We start from the raw sequence: 17,427 nt of genomic DNA on the forward strand, positions 1-17,427 counted from the left end.
TGAGGCCTGGATTTTAGCATAGGCTCAGGTGACCGGCGGGAGTCCCGCGATTTTTTGTAGGATGTGCCTTCCGTAGGAGCTGCAAATAGATATCGGCTGACGTGAACCCCGATTGTCGTCAATTTGCTCAAGGGAAGGTACAGATCAGTGCTTGTCAATAGCCAACTAGGATAGCCGTTTCGCCACCCTGATATTATTTATTATTATATAAAAATTGCAGCGGAAGTTTTACTCAAAAAAAATATATTCTGTTTAGGTTTTATCAAATCACTTGTTGAGACTTGGGAACGTGCGGTTTAGTTTGCCATGGGTTTTTACGACGGATAAGGGTGGACAGAATATTCCGTTGAATAGTTTTTAATTTTTCTCCATTTTAGACTTAGAAATTATTTTATGGTAAGAAGGTGAACACAATTTTCCAAGTATTTATCGCATACGTGCGGCTTATTTTTCATTGCAGGTTTTAATACCGGACAGTTTCAAAATTATTTGTTTATGAAGAATGTTGATTTTTACTACTTCAAGGCAGGGTAGTAGCGGATAGAGTACAAGCTGGGAATTCTTTCATTATTTTACAGGTAAGCAATCAGAACCATCGTGTGGATTTCCGAGTCATAATACTGCTCTCCGAGAGTGAAAGAACCTATGTACATATTTGCGTTTATTTTGGAAAAGCAAGAAGTTGAAATTGTTTCTTCCAGTCAAGATGCTGCCATTATCCAGCCAATGAAGTGAGCGGCAAGGTATTTCTGTTGTCCACTGGATTTCCTATCTGAAAATTCTTCGGCAATCTTTCTATATCGGTTAGCTATTTGAATGTTGTGTCTAACATGCGTGGTCGTACCTAACACAAAACTCTATTGTCTGTTGGACGGGGTCTCCTACTCTCTTTTTTCTGTAAAGGAATGGAAACTTTCAGAATGAACTGTCAAAGCATGATGTTCGCCATGAAACCACATTACATCATGGGGAGGATTTTATTTACTCTGGCTAGTTTTCTACCTTCATGGACTCCTTCGCTTTTTGCACCTAACTGCGCACCTGACTGCGCACCTGACTGCGCACCTGACTTTCAGTTCACCTAGGGTTACCTCGAAGATACCCCTTTCGTCGACAAACCTGTCAGGGGAAGAATATGCGAGTACTCCGCGACTTGTGTCTTGGACAGTCACCCGAACTGTTCAATTTAAGCTTGAAGTTTCCTGCACTATCGTCCATGCCTTGCGGAAAACAGCTTGCCTCGTCCTTGCGCTCTTCAGCAATCTTTTCACTGTCAAATTTCTTTGTGGTTGATATGGCGTACTCACTGGATTGGATTACATTTTGCTCTTTGCTCCTAAATAAAACCCTGTGTGCATAGCATGTCAACCACATGAATGTGTGCGATTGTTGCCGATCCCTGGTAATTTACTTCAACTCGAATCCAAATTTTCCAAGAAGCTTGCATTAGGCGTCCACTGCTTCATGCCGCTTAGTTCTGAGACGACGCACTCAACTATCCTCGTGGTTTAATCTGTTCGATTGCACGACATTTCGTACAAAAAGAAATTTGGAACCATGGATTCCTGGTTTTTATTTTCAGTTAGGCTTGCCTCCATTTCCAGATCCGCAGCTATTTGGTTAAGGTTCATGACAAGGTGGCAGGGACAACAAATATAATGAGCGAAGTAGCTTTGTTTGGGGATAAATAACAATGTCGATAGAACCTCCAATGTTTTTTCTTTTCAAATGACCCTGAGACAGAAAATCGCCAACGTGGTCGTTTTCGAAGGATGCGGGACGGAAACCGGCCCCTTTCGGTCGATTAAGGACTTCAGACCTTCCAGGATGATTTTAGCTATTATAATATCTCCGTGGCCGCAGGAAGCACGAAAATCCCTACCCAAGTGAACTTCTTCGGAACTTAGCGAACATACCGCTCTTAGATTCGCTGAGAAATACTATATACTATATATTCTGGGTTTACGACTGAGGTAATTACGGAGATAGGGATTGCGCACAAAAGCTCCACAGGGACCCCGCCAAGATTAATTGCATTGATATTTACGGTTACCATTCTCTGTTAATGGGGCATACCGCGTCAATCACGCCTACGCTGAAATGCAACTCCAACGCGACTTGTTTAAAACTCAAAAATCCTCCTCAACCGCTCTCCACTAAGTGCTCTTAATGTGACCTACTCGTCTGCCATCATTCCACTGCATGGGGTAATCAGCAGAGAGACCGTCGAGTCCAGCGACCTTAGTGAGTTTGAGTACATTGGTGATTCCTTTTCTGCTTGGAAGAAGAGTCCGTATTCTAAAAGTATGCTCATCGATATTCTCAGGCGGGTTATTCACTTGTACTCGGGGGACAAGCGAACGTAATCGACAATCAGATGCTGATCCCTTTCGAAGTCGATGTCTGCACCTCTCTTGTTAAGTACATGCAGAAGATAACTCTAAAATCTACTGCCGATGTTATGAAATCTGATTACACGAGTGGTGTCAGCCAGTTGAAACCTAGCCGACCTTATGGCAAGCTCTGTGCTCGAACAATATGCCACGAATGATGGTGCGGTGAAGCTACAGAAGTCTCCAAACCTTCCACAATTATCGTTCCGATCGCCAAGACCGTGTTCATCACATGTCCGAGCAAGGTGTTGTCAGATCTCATCAGATCGCTCATCGCGATTACAATATTACCTGAACGGGTTTATTTCCATGAGAGTCTACACTAATTCCCTTCTGGAGCTCGTGAAAGTACCATCCGGTTTTCTAGGAGAGACTTGAAAGGACACTACATAGCTTTGAAATCTCTCGTTTGCCTTACAGTTCCTCTCAGTATGCTCTAAAGGGGTCTCGTTTTGAGTCTCTTATAATCACGTTGCAAGTTCCGGAAGTTTAACCAGTCTTGATTCTTATTGCTTTTGTAAACAGTTTTCGGTTTTGTATTTCCCTTATAGCACTTTTAAAGTATGCGATTCCCCAACGGGAATCCGCGTAGGGAACTGTAGTTTATTGCCAAGAAGTTCAGTGAACTTTATCCAATCGATTTTCATAGGATTTCATTTTTGTTTTAAAGATTGTTATCGTGCAATAGCCAGATTAAATGGTAGGTATCGGTGATCTAACAACCTGTAATCAACACTAACTTTGAAGTGGTCAATTATTTCACTTGTTCTTGGCCGCAAGAAAGTAGGGGCACACCCGCTGTTGCGACAATCCAATTGCCTCAGGGCCAGTGGCGTGTTAGACGTCATTCAAGACAACCTATTAAGAGTTCAAAACCACTTGAATGCTTGCATATACTACCAGATCCCTTAGTACTTTTATTGGCGGGGGTCCCAAAAAATCTAACAATAATAATCTTGTATTGTAAAATGACTGAACTAGGTTCTGGGAGCAGAACTATCTCGGCATCATCATCATCATCAACGGCGCAACAACCGGTATCCGGTCTAGGCCTGCCCTCTTTTTCTACGATAGATATTACCCTTATAGACTTTCTGGGCTGAATCATCCTCGTCAATACGGATTAAGTGATCCGCCCACCGTAACCTATTGAGCCGGATTTTATCCACAACTTAACGGTCATGGTATCACTCATAGATTTTGTTGTTATGTAGGCTACGGAATCGTCCATCCTCATGTAGGGGGCCAAAAATTCTTCGGAGGATTCTTCTCTCGAACGCGGCCAAGAGTTCGGAATTTTTCTTGCAAAGAACCCAAGTTTCCGAGGAATACATGAGGACTGGCATTGTCTTGTACAGTAAGAGCTTTGACTCTATGGTGACACGTTTCGAGCGAAACAGTTTTTGTAAGTTGAAATAGGCTCCGTTGGCTGACAACAACCGTGCGCGGATTTCATCATCGTAGCTGCTATCAGTTGTGATTTTCGCCCCTAGACAGGAGAAATTATCAACGGTCTCAAAGTTGTATTCTCCTATCTTTATTCTTCCCGTTTGACCAGTGCGGTTTGATGTTGTTGGTTGGTTGGTTTTGGTGTTTCCATCATTATTTTGCCTTGCCTTCATTCATATGCAGCCCAAGATCTCGCGCCACCTGCCCGATCTGGATAGATCTATCTCAGCATAGTAGGAAAGCGTACAGGCTCATATGTAGTGAAATAAATTATAATTTTTCTTTTGGAGCCCCCGACCCTGGGCTCGTGTATTAGTGGGAAGAAGACCAGCAGATTAGCTGAGATGCTCTCTCAGTAATAATAATAATAATCGTTTGCGCAACAATCCAATTGTATCAAAGCCTTAAAGTGTACTATTAAGAGCGTAATGGTACACTACAGGATTACAGTATCCCGTAGGAGGCAATGTGGTCAGCAGTGCGCTGATTTGACTCAGGTACTCATGCATAGCTGAGTCGACTGGTATCCGATGGCAAATCACCATATACATCCCACGGCCGCAGTGAGATTTGAACCGCAACCTCCCATACGACAGCCTTGTGCTCTAACAACGGAGCTATCCGGAATGTCATTTTGCAGCAGTTTGAGTGGCACGGGTTTACCTACGCTACCCTCAGCATGATCTACTTGTGTAGGGGGTACTTCACTTCCCATCAGGCCGTCGATCTTCATTGGCTCAAATAGTTCGTTAGCGTCCGGTTTCGCGGAGTGAAACACTTTCACCTTTGCGTTCCTTTAAATCCCACTTTGTAATCCGCTCCATTTTCAAGAAGCAGGAAAAGTTGTCTTTCCGTCTAAGTTCCCTTCTCCTTCACGGGAAGTCTGGGATTTAGATTTGGGCGGAGGGATTGGACGAGCTTGACTTTATTCATGCGGATCTTCGGAAACAAGGTGCAAGCGACCGGTCTCCAGGGGATTTTGTCGGATGGGATTAATTAGAATTTTACATTCTCCCAGATGTCTCTGATCTTAGCAACAATATTGACATATTTGTCCTTTCAAATCTTGCTCAGAATGTGTATGAACTTCTGTAACTGACAGGACTCCAGTGGACATACGCTTCTTTGCTGGCTTCCGGTGACTGGCATTCTTGTCAGCCGTTGATTTTAAGGGACCCCCGACGTTGAGCGTTTCTAGTTAGGAGTACTATGACTGGCACTAATTACACTCAGCTCGAAGACACCGGTTTCGCTCCTGGAAGTCTTTGTTGTTGGCTTCAGCGCAACGAGACTACGGCCGGCACCGGTTGTACTGTCCTCGACAGCTACTGTGTCCTGGCTGGATGCCAGCAGTTTATCCGCGATGATGCGCCTGGCATCATCTATTTTACTTCGTTGAGTCCATGCCTTGATCCCACAAGTAGTCCGGGAAAAATGTCCACCTCGCTAGGCCGGCTATCATGATAAGGGCCTTATTTGAATCTGAAGGTGTCCAAAGTATTCAGAGTCCGCATACTAAAGAAGCTCTCCATTGACCTCGCAGTTCCCGGCGTATGCTGCCCCAACTTGCCTTGGAGTCCTTTTAGGACCTTTTCCAGTACAAGGATGATGATCCCCGGGCTGCTTCAGCCCATCCCCCTGCTTGCCTTTACCATATAAGCAGCAGATCCTCATCAGTTAGATGAGCCTAGTCCCAACCTGGCTCGACACACTCTTGACTCGTCCGAAGACGGTTTACAACGGCCACCGAGAGAACGTCGTGTGGGGACTTTCCCCTTGGTTGATTTTTTTGAGAATCACCTAGTTTGGAGGCGCAGCGTTTCTTATGTCCTCTCTCATAAAGGGTTTCATTTCTTCAGGCAGAGTGCTTAACATTTTCGTTTCGTTTACGGTGTCCGATCCCATAACCTTATATCAAGTCAGTTTCGTTCACGGCTTCGGCTTCCCTTTCTTCAGTTTGTTATGTAAAATGTGTAGGCGAAGTTACTAACATGTAGGATTTACTCGGTAGTCTCTCCGCTCGCAGTTCCATTGTAGAGGAACGCACCGAAGATGTTGCAATTTAATAATATTTTGTATGAGTCGAAGGCCGTCATTGCTTTTTCGTTCTCAAAGTGGAGATGCAGTTTCCTGATACGATTGAATTTGAATCTATCAAGGAAAAAGTGAATCACTTTATGGCGGTTATCTCTGAGCACCTTCAGACTCTTTAGTTTCAGTTATCATCAAGTTGAAACCCTTAACTTTTGCAGGTTTGGCCCATCTGATATTCATGAACTTTATCCTCCAGTGTTCGAAACCAACGACCGGGTTCTATTCATATAGGACGGAGAAGCTAGGGAATCTTCCTTTACGGGCTAGATATCCAACATCCTTGGTATTCACATTGGTGAACTTAGACCCATCACCAGAACATAAAACTGGGATTACCTATTGGGGCCATTTCGGGGTGGTCCCATCAATGCACTCTAAACAGAGAGGAGCCCATTGTGAAATGTTTTAATGCCAAAGTTTGGCTTCATTCCAGACTCCTAACACTTTTCTTGTCTCTCTGATATTGCCTATCCTTGGCGGAAACTCCAACGGCAGTGGTTAGAAATGAGGCTGCAGTTTGCGCAAATGTCCATTGGAGGGACCAGCCCCCTTTCTCTTTCGCTGATTGTATCACTTCTCGGCGAACTGGGTATTAGTGTCCGCTGGAAGCGTTGATGTAGACCCTAGCACTGAGCACAGTAAAGCATTCCTCACCACAGATGTGTTGGTTCTATGCTTCTTTCGTGAATTTTTGCAGACAGTAGAGTCTGGTGCGTCCAGTGTTGGTTACCAGTTAGTCTTCATATTCCTCCAAATATTTCGCTTCCTTCCGTCCAATTTCTATGGAAATTTCCGCTTCCATGTCCTCATTCCTAAGGAGCTGCCGCCGACTGTGAGGCTATCCAGATTTATGGGGTCCAGACCGCTTACCTTCATTTTCACATACCGGCGTTTGGCCAGTACCATCCACGTCACCTTCTTTTGCTCTTCCTGGTAAGGGTGAAGCAGAAAGTAGGATTCAGTCGGTAGTCCCCTTTCCTTAGTGGGCGAAGTTTCCTTCTGCCGAGCCCTCCTATTCCGCTTAGGGGTAGATAAGGCAGTAGTACCGCCGACGGTTCGACTGTCGGATTTGCAGTTTCCCTCAAAGTGAAATTTGCCGTACTTGCTTAATGTGCCGTAGGCACTAAATGCAAACTTTGGGTTTGAGGGGGTCTCCTTGTTCCGCGTCTCGGCCACGACCTGATTCCTCATAATCGTGGTTGGTTTCGAAGTCTACGACTTCTTACCACTTCGGGGGCTCAAATCAAAAGATTACGTAATGTTGTGGACACCCAAACTATAATGCACGCTCCACCAGGTATGTTACACTTAAGGTTCCCGTCGCCCCAACAAAATTCTATGTTTTGATCATGCATTGCTCGAATATAGCAACTCATTGGCAGCGATGGCAGCTCAACTATATGATACAAGTTGGCTACAGATCGGGCATTCAATATAGGCTTTAGGAGCATTTGCCGTGCATGGGGTTTAATTCAATGTTGTCGGTACTTTTTCTATGGTTTTTAGTCCTTGCCAACCTGTATTCATGAATAATTGATTTGATTGCAGTTTTTGCGGACGACTATTCTGCAGTTTATACAGAATACAAGTTTCCCTTCGAAATGGACCAAGATAAAGTCATTGAAGAACTTACCGCAGAATTGAAAAAACTGACAGAGGAGTCAATTCGATTGGAAAAACAATTACAGCACTGTGAAAGAGAGTTAGCCCAACAAGACCGAGACCAAGATGACTTCTATGAAACGCTTCACAAAATGCAGTTGGAGGCAGCCAGGGCGCGTAATTATGCCATTCAACAAAGACTAGATCAAGCAACGGCAGAATATAATGAAATGAGGAAGCAGCTTAAAATCTTCTGCAATGAGGCAGGCTTCAACAAAGGTCCAAAACCTCCAAGGCAGGAAGAAGTTGATTATAACTTTTGTAAAGCTAACCGTGAAGATGAGAGGTGCAAAACACCTGAGCACGTAACCCCATCTTACTGCAAATTACGCCCAGATAAAAGATGCGAAAAAACTATTTCTTTCTGTAAAAGAGCATTTGATGATGACAGTAGATGTCAGCTGCTTGACTATGTATTCTGTAAAATAAAGCCAGAGCATGAGAAATGCATCGCAGGTGAAAATATAACTAAAAGTTTCTGCAAACTGCGCGAACATCCCCTATGCAAAGCGACCGATTCTTATTGCAAAAGATTCAAAGGATATGATCCCAGGTGTGCATCTGACGCACATCTGGTCAATCATCTATTTTGCAGAACCAATAAAACTCATCCACTGTGCAAAACACCGGAGATAGTCACTTCCAGTTATTGTAAAAGGCGTGAAAACGCAAAGTGCAAGATAACAAAATCGTATTGTGAAAGATTCGTCGGGTATGATGAAAGGTGCAAACAAGAACCAGATGGTCCTCCCAAACCAGATGGCCCTCCCAAACCAGATGGTCCTCCTAAACCAGATGGTCCTCCTAAACCAGATGGTCCTCCTAAACCAGATGGCCCTCCCAAACCAGATGGTCCTCCTGAATCGATTTATCCTCCCAAACTGGTTAATCATCAAAAAACGGTTGATCCGGTTGAACCCGATCGATCTTTCAGGCGTAGCGATGAATTTAAGGGTCGCTATTTTCTGGAAACAACAGAAAATGGTTGTTCTTGCCAAGGGTGCGAAGAAATCGAAAATGAAATGGCTGAATCTTATCAATTACGAACAAGGACAGAATCCGCAGAATCCGAACATGCTCCCTCCTCCTATGCAGAATCTGAACATCTTCTCTCCTCCTATGCAGAATCTGAACATTCTGACCTTTCGTACGAAGAATCTGGAAAACCAGGGTATCCTGCAGAGCGGAGAAGATATCAAAAGTTGAATTTTGAGTTGTGTCGAAAATATGCAGATCCCAGGTGTGCGTACAATCGTGATTGGTGGTCGCTTGACAGTTATTGTAAAATAGCATACCATCCCGACTGCAAGAAGACAGCTTCGTTTTGTGCTAAATTCGAAAAAAAGGACGAGAGGTGTCGCGTTATAGACCACATATATTGCAAAAATCATAAGAACGATCCTCGATGCGCGTCAGCGGAAGTAACCGATAGCTACTGCAAACGACGTGCTGACAAAAAATGCAGAAGAACAACCTCCTATTGCCAAAGGTTTGCAGGAGACGACGAAAGATGTCCAAATATTGATCACGAATGGTGCGCGAAATATCCTGAACATGAAAAGTGCCAAGTTAGGTATCCTCCTACTCACAGTGGTTGCAGACTTCTTCCTAATCAAACTGCATGCAAGCCCACCCTTTCTTATTGCAGGAGATTCTTTGCAATTGACCAAAGGTGTCGTAAAGTTAATCACACTTACTGCCTACTCAAGCCTAGTGATGAGCGTTGTAGGACACGAACGGAGGTGACAAAAAGTTATTGTAGACTTCGACCCGATTGCAGATGCCCTTTGAACGAATCTTACTGCAAAAAGTTTTGGTTTTTCGATATCAACTGTTACGTTTACCCTAAACCTCCGAAAGAGTTCCTCAATGAACCCAGTGAGCATAGTGAATATAGGAAGAAGATTTAAGCAAAATGATTTTTGTACTGAATTTTATTTGAAACGTTATGGGACAAAATCCAAATTTTTTTAAATAAAGTAGATAACATTCGAGATTCTGATTTGATGATTTCCATTTTGGGCGACGTACCTTTGGAAAACGGAACTATATTACAAAAACCTACGGTGGCGAAACTAAAAACTACCAAAAATACCGACTCAACCGTGGACATGTAGTCACAAAACTGAAGATGCAAGTTCCCCGATCGAGAGGTCCCAGGTTCCCTATCCCCTGCCTTCGTTGGTGTCGCTAGAATACTCGACGAGTAAGTTAGTTGCGGTATAATATATATATGGTTGCCATTCAACCCTTGGTAGAGCGCGTCAACCAAACCAACGTATCATCGTTCGCGGTAACCTGAAATGTGCTTCAGATCCCCCACGATTTTGCACTCCTTCTCTACTACTCTGCGTTAAGTGTTCTTGAGGTGGCACTCTCATCAGTCACCTCGAAAGAGCGGGTTACATTACATGGCTAGCCCACAATACAAGTCACCCCTCTATAACTTGTGACCTACCTCCTGCCACGTCCGCTTTCCGATCACAACGCAAACGGGTGCCGCGCATGTGCATCTGAGTTCCTCGTTTGTAGAAGCATCAGTCCAGCGTACCCCGATTGAATAACGAAGGTTTGGAGCTGTGGGTTCACTTTCCATATGCATACATACATGTGCATGTCCATACAGCAACGCAGAGAGAACATAAGCATAGCAGTCTCAACTTGATTTTGGTGTTGTTATAACTGCATTTCCAGATTTTAGACAGGTCAGCGAAAGCGGATCTAACGCTGTTAATGCCTCGGGCAATATCCAGTTCGGTGGCACCGTCAGAAGAAAACAATGCTTCCTGGACATATAAATTGATCGATGAATTAATACAGATAGGGAGAGTACCATGAGCCGTCAGACTGAAAAAATTGGTTTTCCAATCCAGGGCCATTAGGCCTAGGTTCATTAACCGGGAGGGAGCAAATCTATATCATCAGCGTTGGTGTGGTCAACGCAGGAGGATCAGGAGCGGAGACCAGCCTGCTCTTTGTCGATTAGGCTGTCGATATGTTCTTTGATGCACTCTAGAATTATCTTAGGTATTATCTATGTGACGGCAGATAGCACGCAGATACCATACAATTATCATCCATTTGAATGCCTTGATGACCGAAATGATTTCTCTTCTATTTAGAGGAACAGCGCCCATCTGCGTGTTACAGTGACTGGCCATTTGATCCACAAGAGAAAACGTGAGGTTCAGATGTTGGCCGTTAAGTTTATTTACATCATTATCATCAATGGCCCAACAACCGGCATCCGTCTAGGCCTGCCTTAATAAGAAACTCATTTCAGGCAGGTTCTGCCTTGTCTTCTTTTTATACCATAGATATTGCCCTTATCGACTTTTCAGGCTGGATCATCCTCATCCATGCGGATTAGATAACCGAGCCGGGGTTTATCCACAACCAGACGGTCATGGTATCGGTCATAGATTTCTTCGTTATGTAAGCTACGTAATCGTCCATCCTCATGTAGGGGGCAAAAAATTCTTCAAGGGATTCGTCTCACGAACGCTGCCAAGAGTTCGCAGTTTTTCTTTGCTAAGAACCTCTCCGGAGAATACTTTAGGATTGGCAAGATCATAGTCTTATACAGTAAGGGCTTTGGCACTTTGATGAGACGTTTCGAGCGAAACAGGGTTTCTAAGTTGGAAAAGGCCCTGTTGCAGCCAACAACCATGCGCGGATTTCATCTCCATAGCAGCTATCGGTTGTGATTTTCGACCCTACACAGGTTAAGTTTTCAACGATCTCCAAGTTGTAGTCTTTATTGTTTTCATTTGATCAGTGCAATTCCCTGTTGTTCGTTCTTTGGTTTTTGGTGCTGATGTTGCCACGATATACTTCGTCTTGCCTTCATTAATGTGCAGCCGGGGATCTCGCGCAACCTGCTCGATCTGGATGAAGGTAGACTGAACATCTCGGGTTGTTCTTCCGATAATATCAATATTGGCAGCGTAGGCCAGAAGTTGGGTGGACTTGAAGAGGATGCTGCCTCTCACATTAACATCTGCATCGCGAATCATTTTCTCTAGGACCAGGTTAAAGAGGACGCATGATAGGGCATCCCGTTACCTTGAAAAACGTTGTTGATGTTCAGTGGTCTCGAGCGTAATCCTGCGGCTTTTATTTGGCCTCGCTCACTGGTCAGGGCCAACCTATTGGCCTTATTAATTTCGTTGGGATACGGCCGGGATACGGCCGACTTTATTATAATAGGCGGCTTTAAAGTCGATGAAAAAATGGTGCAACTGGCATGGTCATATTCCAACAGTTTTTCCATCACTTTCCGGATCATCGGCCCATGAAGATGATCAGGTGCTGATTTCCTGGAGTGAAGTCGCTTTGGCAAGGGACTATTCGGTGAAGCAAGTGCGGTCTATAGGATATCTCATGGTTGGTACCTGCCTTTTTTAAGAGTCATCAGGGATTGGTTCGCTGTAATACCTAGAGCATAAGATCATAAACCGTTAGTATTAGGTTGTTGCACATCAAATGGCCGATTTGGTACTAAAATTTAAAACGACTGTAGAGCTTACAAAAATTTATTTAATTAATCAAAATGTCAGTCGATTTAAAACACTTCTCCTAGCGAGATACAAAAGTATGTATGCCAGTTTCGTAAAAGTCCATGTTTCAGGTGTTGATAAACTCGTGGAAGACAATTTTGATGACCTCTTCATTCCTCAATTGTTATTCCGGCCAAAAATGATCCAAATGTTTAAAAAAGTGGTAGTCGGTTGGTGAGAGGTCCGGTGAATATGGTGGATGAGGCAGAGTCTCATACTGCAATTCGTTCAACTTGTGAACCGTTGTTCTGGATTCATGAGGTCGTGCATTGTCGCGAAGGAGTATCACATCATCTCTGTTGACTAATCGCGGCCATTGAATACCCAATTTTTGGTGCATTTGTTCGAGTTTGGCACAGTATTTCTGTGGATTTATCTTTTCTCCAGGTACTAAGAAAGAATAGTGGATAACTCCAGCTGTAGACTACCAAACAGTCACCATTACCTTCTTCGGATGGGGACTCGGTTTCGGCATATGCTTCGGTGGCTCATCACCATCTTGCCATTGTGCTGATCGGCGTCACTATTCTGTGCAAAAAGGGATCGCTTCTGTTGCGGGAGAGTAAATAACTGCAAATTTTCATTCGAAGGGCCATGTTTTGCTCCGTAAGAGCATTTGGAACCCATTTGTTGAGCTTTTTCACCTTTCCAAGTTGTCCCAAGTGCCGGGAAACTGTAGAAGAGTGTACGCGCCCTTTCTCTGCAATGTCTCTCACAAACTGACGTGTGTCGGATTCGACTAGCAAACGCAGCTCGTCGTTATCAACCGATGGTCCTTGATGTCCGCGTGGCTCACTTCGAAGGTTTACGTAGTCTTACCGGAATTTTTCGAACCACCGCCGTGTGGCTCGTTCGGTTACTGTATCAGCTCCAAATGAGCTGTTAATGTTCCTGGTCGCCTTCGCTGCTTTATAACCGAGTTCAAACTTATATAGGAAAAAGTATATGTTGTTGACTCTTTTCCATCCTTTTTTCCTTTTTATTCACTGTTACCGCAACGATGGTCCAAACTGAAATGACTCCTTAATTAAATGTAGGACTATTTGTACTTCATTATCCGACACCAACAGCGCCAATTGGTGGTGGTTTCCGAACCTGCAAATAACAGGTCTGAAAGTAAATCCCTCAGACAATACACTCTCAGAACACTATCTATGTTCCTATGACACCAGATAAGTAAAACTTCATGGTAAGAGTCACTTTCGGATTGGGGCTAATCGCCTTCCTGGATAGGAAGCATACCAGATGAGTTCGTGTGGTACAGGGTCAAACGCTTTCTGTAGATCCAGAAATGCAATGTAAAGAGAGCGATGCTTCTTACGGTGTTTTTCCATGAGTAACCGCGCAGCGTGTTACTCACGCACACTACTACCGCGCAGTAGTTCCGCAGTTCTTGACAAATCCGGCTTGATTCACGGTTATTTCAACGATTTCGCGAATACGGTTGTCAAGAATGCTTTCAAAAATCTTCATGGTATGGGAAAGTAATCGGATCGCACGGTAATTTGAACATTCCGCTGGACTACCTTTCTTTTTCCATATGGGAACAATGGTACTCTCTTGCCAGTCAGATGGTGTTCTTCCTTCCTGAATAACCCGATTAAAGAATTCACTGAGCCACAGTGTTGGGTCCCAGCTCTTCGCGTTCCAGAGTTCAGATGCGATGTCGTCAGGTCCTGTTGCTTTCCCAGATTTCATTTGTTTTATTGCCTCCTCGACTTCAGGTGCGTTGACTAGTGGAACTGCTCCAAATGTCGGCAATGATTGTGGAAGTAGAGGATGAGCAAATTCTTCAGTTGAAATCTGCTTGAAGTATTCTCGCCATCTGTCCGTCGGGGCTCGACGATCAGTAAGCAAAGTACCGTTCTTGTCATTAACGCAACAGAAGTGTTTGATATCCTGTGTACGTTCGTTACGGCTTTTAGCAAATCGATACAGATCTCTGTCGCCGTCCCGAGTGTCCAGTTTATCGTAAAGATTTTTGAAATGGTTCGCTCCGGTGACAGCGACCGCTTTCTTTGCTTCCTGGTTGGCATTCTTATAAATTTGCCAATTAGCGGGCGTTTTATCATCGAGAATTTGTGGTAGAGGCGTTTCTTTTCACGGACCTTCATTTCAACATCATGATTCCAAAGCCAAGTATCTCGGTTGATGTACCGCTTACCCGGCTTGGTGACCCCGAGGGTTGCAGAGGCCGCTTTGTGGATCATGTCTTTCATTTGGTTCCATGATTCTTCCACATTCGTAATGGTCGGCAATCGTATGAGTGAGACCGTTTCTTCTCACCAAATCGTCACCATTTAATGTGCGGCGGGCCAGTGCGTTCCTCACGCTGTTTTATCGGTGGCTTAATTCACAGGACGGCAATCAACGGCCGATGTTGAGGTGCGATGGTCTCATAGGGAACGCCTTGGCAATCAGTGACAGTGGTAAAATGTTGGCGTCTTATATAGTCGATTTGCGTTTTACTGTTCCCACTATAAAATGTGGGAAGATTAGACAATCGTTTGATGAACCATGTTTCATAAGTACAAGGTCATGGGTGTCCGCAAAATCGATTATACGCTCGCCCACCCTCATTGCGCGCTCCGAACCCCTTTCCCCCATGACACCTGTTACCGTCTGCCTTTTCACCCACATGACCATTAAGGTCGTCGGCAATGATTATATAATCGTCAACAGGCACGTGACAAGTCTTTTCATCGCGAAGTTGCCAGAAGGCATCTTTCTCGGCATCAGGTCGACCTGTCTGCATATGTGCATATGCGGTGAAGAAGTGAATAGTGCGATCAGCTGATATAATGGTGAGCTTCATCAGCCGATCATCAAATCGTTCAACTATTTTAATGGCATCACGGAAACCCACTGAGATGGCAATGCCAGCATCATATTGAGTGTGTGGGTTACCAAAATAGAGAAGTTTGTAGCCATTTTTACCGTAGCCGCGTTCAATGTCGCAGCTTTTGGCACCAGACCGGGTTTCTTGCAGAGCGCAGATATCAATGCGCCTTTTCCGAAGGGTTCTTGCGAGTTCCTCGGTCTTTCCAGTTAAGGTACCAACATTTAGCGTGCAGACACGTATTTGTTTTGTTCGTTGTGTGTGGACTAACTTGCTCACGTCCTGCCGCCGTCCATACGTCAAGAACCCTTGCCCATTTCTCGACAGGACCGGGGCCCGTCCTGCCGCGTCGACTGAGGTGGATGCCCTAGCATTTCTCCGAGGCTTGTGACTCAATCCGATCATCATATTTGTAACGACATTGCATGCATTTTCTTGGTCGACTTGTCGCGGGGCCTGTCACCAAGAGAGATCAGGTAGGATTTAGCATAGTAGAATAACTCCATCTATACTCTATTTATCTCTTTCCCTGATCTCAGCATTTTATTTTTGTTTTACTGAGGATAGTACAGAGTACGTTGCCTCAAACTCTCCTCCTTTACCTGGGCTTGGGACCAGCATACTATGTTAATAGCATGGCGGAGTTAAACTTCTTGCTTCCCATATAAATCATAAACATTGTCATATTCTCAGAACGCCAAATTTGAATGGGCGAAACCAGATCCACGTCAAGCCCAGCGTTTCTCGTCCAATACCTACTTCATAAGCCCAGCATCTGAGCTATTGGGAAACGCACTTCAAAACACTATTTTCAGGTTTGCTTCAAGATAAAGACGCCTTTACCCTGTCAGTTGGAATTAAGATAGGATTATAAGTTTGTTTGCAAAAAAAAACCTTATTAAAATTGGTTCAATGTCCGTCTGTCTCTGTCTGTCTTGTTTTTTTTTTGTTTGAGGAAGTGCAAATCTTCAAAAGACACTGGTCTGGACACACCAGCGTGTGGGATTTTTACCCACTAAAACCACCCCCGACTCCCTCCCTGCCCCGCAAAACCACCATAAGGTATTACATCACGGGGCGGGGTCAGCTCACTCTAGCTTAATCCTATTTCTTCTATACGCGGCGCACGTGACTGCGCTTTTCTCCTTTCCTCTGCCTTTCGCAATTTATCTTGAATAGATGCGATCATGGAGTTGACCGCATTCCAATTCTCGTGATGTGCTAGCATACTCCCTCACAGCGTTCTTCGTCTGCAATAAGGGAGAGATTGGCTTCGCATGGTATATGTTCGCCATCTCATCTGCCAAGATGTCCATCGGCATCATTCTAGAGATGACGAACGCTGCATCATCTGAGACAGTCCTGAAGGCAGAGCATATCCTCAGGGCTGTCCTGTAGACTGCATTCAGTTTGCTCCGCAACGCATCGCTCCAAACTGGGTTCGCATAGAGCATGATTGAAGTCACCACCCTGGCTATAAGCAACCTAGAGGTATGCCGTGGCCCTCCAACGTTCAGCATCATACTAACAGTGGATGATTTATCACAAACATACTGTACGTGTTGCTTATAGCTAAGCTTCCTGTCTATCACCACCCCCAAGTATTTGATGGTCGGCTTGGAAGTGATAATGTGATTCCCGATTCAAACACAGGCGTAATTTCTCTTCCGGTGCTTGATGATGAGGACCGCTTCTGTTTTTTCCTCCGCAAACGTCAGACCAGAGCTCTCTAACCAGCATTTGACAGCACTGATTCCCTTGCTTGAGTATAATTCAGCATCGTCGAGATGCTTTGCGACAACAACCGGCCCTATGTCGTCAGCGTAACCCACCACTGTGGCTTCCTCCGGAAGGGGAAGATTAAGAACATCGTCGTACATGATGTTCCACAGCAGTAGGCCCAGTACGGAGCCCTGTGGGACACCCGCGGAGACAACGTACTCTTGGGGTCCGTCATCGGTGTCATACCAGAGCCTCCTTTCAGTTAAGTAACTATCGACGATAGCAGCGAGATAGGCGGGAATACCAACCTTCGCTATGGATTTGCGTATTAGATTCCAATTGGCCGAATTGAATGCATTTTTCACGTCCAGAGATACTACCACGCAATATTTGCTGGTATTACCCTTTCCGTGGATTGCGTCTTCGGCCAAGCCAGTAACCAATTTGATGGCATCAATGGTTGATCTGGCTTTTCGGAACCCATACTGCCGATCTGAAAGGCCGCCTTGGCCCTCAACGACCGGGAGTAATCTATTATAGATTACCCGCTCTAACATTTTCCCCACAGTGTCCAAAAGACATATGGGTCGGTATGACGATGGTTCACCTGGAGGTTTACCAGGCTTAGGCAGAAGTACCAACTTCTGTCGCTTCCAAGCCGCCGGAAATATTCCTTCGGACATGCACGCTTCAAACAGCTCAGCGAACA

The 17,427-nt window shown here is 44.7% G+C and overlaps 1 protein-coding gene across 4 annotated transcripts in view; it reads left to right on the forward strand.

Moving 5' to 3' along the window:
- Window positions 1-256: 256 nt before the first annotated feature.
- The window catches only part of LOC119655980, a 38,730-nt gene continuing 21,559 nt past the window's right edge, over window positions 257-17,427 (forward strand). The window contains exons 1-4 of one of the 4 annotated variants that reach the window (XM_038062215.1): window positions 257-396; window positions 461-578; window positions 676-743; window positions 7,485-9,592. In XM_038062215.1, the coding sequence (XP_037918143.1) occupies window positions 7,538-9,508 (1,971 nt within the window). In that variant the 5' untranslated portion in view covers window positions 257-396; window positions 461-578; window positions 676-743; window positions 7,485-7,537 and the 3' untranslated portion in view covers window positions 9,509-9,592. Of the gene's footprint in view, window positions 397-460; window positions 579-675; window positions 744-7,484; window positions 9,593-17,427 lie in introns of those variants that run through there. The other 3 variants (XM_038062216.1, XM_038062214.1, XM_038062213.1) reach the window with 3 other exon arrangements.

The sequence above is a fragment of the Hermetia illucens genome, chromosome 4, assembly GCF_905115235.1.
Source record: "Hermetia illucens chromosome 4, iHerIll2.2.curated.20191125, whole genome shotgun sequence".
NCBI classification, from domain to species: Eukaryota; Metazoa; Arthropoda; class Insecta; order Diptera; family Stratiomyidae; genus Hermetia; species Hermetia illucens.